This window comes from Priapulus caudatus, unplaced genomic scaffold (genome assembly GCF_000485595.1).
Source record: "Priapulus caudatus unplaced genomic scaffold, Priapulus_caudatus-5.0.1 Scaffold1239, whole genome shotgun sequence".
NCBI classification, from domain to species: Eukaryota; Metazoa; Priapulida; class Priapulimorpha; order Priapulimorphida; family Priapulidae; genus Priapulus; species Priapulus caudatus.
This window is the reverse complement of record NW_014578300.1, coordinates 37,217-41,018: the sequence shown is the minus strand read 5'-3', so window position 1 is coordinate 41,018 and position 3,802 is coordinate 37,217. Positions and strand designations below refer to the sequence as shown.

Sequence of the window (3,802 nt, the reverse complement as noted above, 5' to 3'; positions counted from 1 at the left end):
TTTAAAATGAAGAGGGGTTATCATAGCATATATGTATGTAATAAAATTTTATCAGTAGACCTCACTTATGAAATAGGAAGCAGACCTTGCATGTAAGGTCCCGGCTGCATATACCAGTCAATACATAATCTGGCTACGTTACTGTTTAGGCGCATGCGCAATATCTCACCAGAGGAGTTATATTTTGTGTTGAAAATGCATTTAATATGGTCAGGGGGTATCTCAGCATATGTTTCTGTAATAAATTCTTATCAGTAGACCTGTGATTTTAATTAGGAGAGCGCCCTAGTCAGTAGGGTGCAAAACTACTACTTCATCCCCGCCCGCCCTTTTAGTCAGGGGGCAGATATCCAAAATAAGGATGAGCCTAAACTTTTTGGGTAGAGGCTGGAAACGGGTAAATATCATTTCTATGATACCTGGGGAGTTCCACTGGGTATGTTTCCAGGCTGACTTTTGCGTATTGTGGCGGCCATCTTGAAATCCAAAATGACCGCCAGCGAAAATGGATTTTCTGCATTTAAACCCCATAAGACCACCAGGATTATCCTAGTACATCCAAAAGACAAAATTGAAAACAAAAATACAACAGGCTGTGTGTACCGTATCGCTTGCTCGAATTGTGATAGCGTGTACATTGGGGAAACAGGCAGGAAATTTCGAACATGTCTAAAAGAACACATGACTGATGTCACCACTCATACAAAAGGAACCAGCACACCTGCGGCTCGTGCGTCCACTTCAGGACAACAGCATAAGTCAGCCATAACAGACCACATGGTCAACCAAAACCATCTGCCGAACTGGAAAGAGGCCACTGTGGTGTCAAAAGAATCGTTTCTGAGGCGCAGACAGATCAGAGAAGCAATATATATTTGCAGCTACAATGATTAGAGATGAGGGGTCGTACCACCTATCCCACATATATGACAACATCCTCAGAACTGCACCTGCTCGAGAGGACCGCAGACTGTCCCCCCCCCCCAAGTGACCAGGTTCAAACTTCTGTTTCCAGTGCTGCCATCTACCTGGAAACATCAGACCTGAGGAAGTCTATCCGGAGACATAGACGAAAATAATTAACTTAATAAATAATTTTTAACTTAATTTGGATCTAACTGAGATAAACTTTATTAGCATCTCATTATGTGAATATGAGCATGACTGAAAATTTAACTAGCATATTCACATTTTAACTTTATTTGTAATAACTGACTGTGAGAGTACTATGGATTCATATAAAATTCAGTCTATGAATAAATGCAGAAATCACCGTTGATCAGGGATTTCTTAAGAAATAACTACATGTTTGAGAGAAGCAACGAATTGAAGATAATAGCATACCAACTTATTGAGCTGTAGCAGTCCAGCCAATTCAAGTCCTACCCAATTGTAGTCTATCACAACCTTAACTTGGCCCGCATTTCTTCACAAATACAAAAATATGTTCATTGACATAACTTGCAGTCATATTTGCCAAAGGGTTTGCAGCAGTTCCTATAACTATGAACATCAAATATCACGTGCTTCGTTGGTTTGATGCCAGTATATCACTTTTTGGAGACAGGACTATCCCGAGTTATGACTCTTGCCAATAGACTGGTAACATCTCAATGCATTTTAACTCTTAGAAGTAAACTGCTGCAATGCAATGTGCATATTTAGGCTGGTGATTGTCACTCATTCATGAAAACGCTTCACCATAAAGTTGTTTCCCGGTTCCGGGTGAAGTCCCAGTTGCTGATAGAAGGGGATCATTGCATCTTTGCAATCCAATGTTGTCTTGTAGCACCCTATATACTCACTCAGTTTCAGCATCGTCTCAACCAACCTAGAAAACATGCCAGCTATAATATTATATATATAACCGTTTTTCTCAAAAATGGTTTTATAAATCGGGGACACGTGAGCCAAATCACTTTGCATTTCATTGGCTTGCCCCTATTACTTATTATTGAAAAACTATGATCGTAATTGTATATAAATGGATTGTCTGTCATTGTGGAAAGCAACTTAGAAATCTGTATGAAGCTGTGTGGTCATTAGTAAATTAAACATGTTCAATAAGGCAGCTTTTACATATATTATCCAAATGTACAAAATACACTACATCCCTTAATGAAATGACAGCTTAACTCACAGTTTTCCCAGCTGTTTTCCTCTCATTTCGTTACACACAACCACATCTTCAATGCGACCCCTCTGAAAGTAAATGGTACGTGACTTATAACTTAATGACGAAATGCATGTGACCTGTAATATTTAATGTATATTAACCCTAAATTCACATTAAGTGCATACGTCCATGTATATTGGATACTCAAATCATGAAGTGGAGGTGTATTGTCCGAATACTATGTATGCTATAGCTTTTAAATATCATTAGGTATCATCTCTTACTTGAGTAACAAGATGGTGACAAGGTGTAAGGTGGTCGAGAAAATTTTTGTTGCCTTGCAAAGAAATCCATTGACTGTATTGACCCCTTCCCCACTACACACACCCATAAGTCAGTACTGATCATTGGTACAAAATATTAGTTCTGCATGTCGGTACCCCCTCATTTTATATTTTCCTGTTTAATATCCTTTCTTGCTTCAGTATTCAATTCCTGAATGTGACCCAGAATACTACCTGATGATAAAAGCACTGCTAGTTTATTATAACAATTCTAACAACGTCACTTACTGTTGCACATCTGTGAATGAACTTGTTCTCAATCGCCATGGTCGCAGCGCCTACAACACGGTCGACGTTCACGTCAACGATCACGACGAGATAGTACGTGTCAGGACAGGCCTTCATCGATTTGTACCTCGCTGTAAAATGATCACCATCGCAAGAATATTCAAGACAAAGTTGTACCTAACCACATACATAGAAGATTATGTTAATCATATATAGCTAATTCATAGTGAAGTTATAAAACACAAATAGCACATAAAAACTGTTCACGCTAACAAATTTTACACCTAATGTACTTATGGTAACTGAACATGACAGTACATTATTTAATATAAGAACTCGGCAGCATGAGACAATATACTGTGCCATAAGTAATGTTTGAAATAACAACTCTTAAAATTATAATCCTACACTCACAATACAGTCTGTGGCAATTGTCATTAGCTGTAATCTGCTGCACATTTCGTGCTATATTATTATCATTTCTAGTATTAATTTGATGTTGCAGGATAGTACCATGATGATGAGAATAAATAACATTTTCATATTACATACTCACCTATGAAATCCTCTTGGCTAACGTCACCAACTTTAGTTAGTTGCCTGAGCAACTCTACAAAACCTGAAATTTGAAATGCAGCAAAATATAGCTTTTTTCTTCGTTTACCCTAGGTAAAGTGAATATTTAATTTTTTTTCCTAGGCTGAGATGTCGACCTAAGATACCCTGTGTTAAAAATATCATTTCTCATATTTTTCTTACTGTTTTGGTACTTATCAGTATCGCTTCCATAACAACAAGTGTCTGATTTAAAGCCAAGTCTTAGAATACTCATGCACAATAGTAAATGTGCCGAAAGATTTATGGCAACAGAGAATAGCAATTATTTACCATTTTATCGACATTCAATCTGGCCTGATTATAATGATAGTTACTTACCTCTAGCATAATCTGCTGGACATAGAGGTCGCATAATAAGATTTTCTCCAGGGTGTTCTGGGGATATCTTTGGGTTAAATTTTGCATTTGTACTGCTGAAGTCCAACTTTCTTAATATAGCACCATCAAATAATGGCTCTTCTTCTTCAATAGTCTGAAATTAAAATAAAGTTAAAAC

The 3,802-nt window shown here is 37.5% G+C and overlaps 1 protein-coding gene across 1 annotated transcript in view; it reads right to left on the bottom strand.

Annotated features, from left to right (window-relative positions):
- Nucleotides 1-518: 518 nt before the first annotated feature.
- Nucleotides 519-3,802, bottom strand: part of LOC106815932 (glucosamine 6-phosphate N-acetyltransferase-like) — a 4,240-nt gene continuing 956 nt past the window's right edge. The window contains exons 2-6 of the mRNA XM_014820464.1: nucleotides 3,625-3,778; nucleotides 3,245-3,307; nucleotides 2,689-2,819; nucleotides 2,141-2,202; nucleotides 519-1,831 (exon numbers count right to left, since the gene is read on the bottom strand). Coding sequence (XP_014675950.1) covers nucleotides 1,681-1,831; nucleotides 2,141-2,202; nucleotides 2,689-2,819; nucleotides 3,245-3,307; nucleotides 3,625-3,778 — 561 coding nt within the window. The 3' untranslated portion in view covers nucleotides 519-1,680. The remainder of the gene's footprint in view (nucleotides 1,832-2,140; nucleotides 2,203-2,688; nucleotides 2,820-3,244; nucleotides 3,308-3,624; nucleotides 3,779-3,802) is intronic.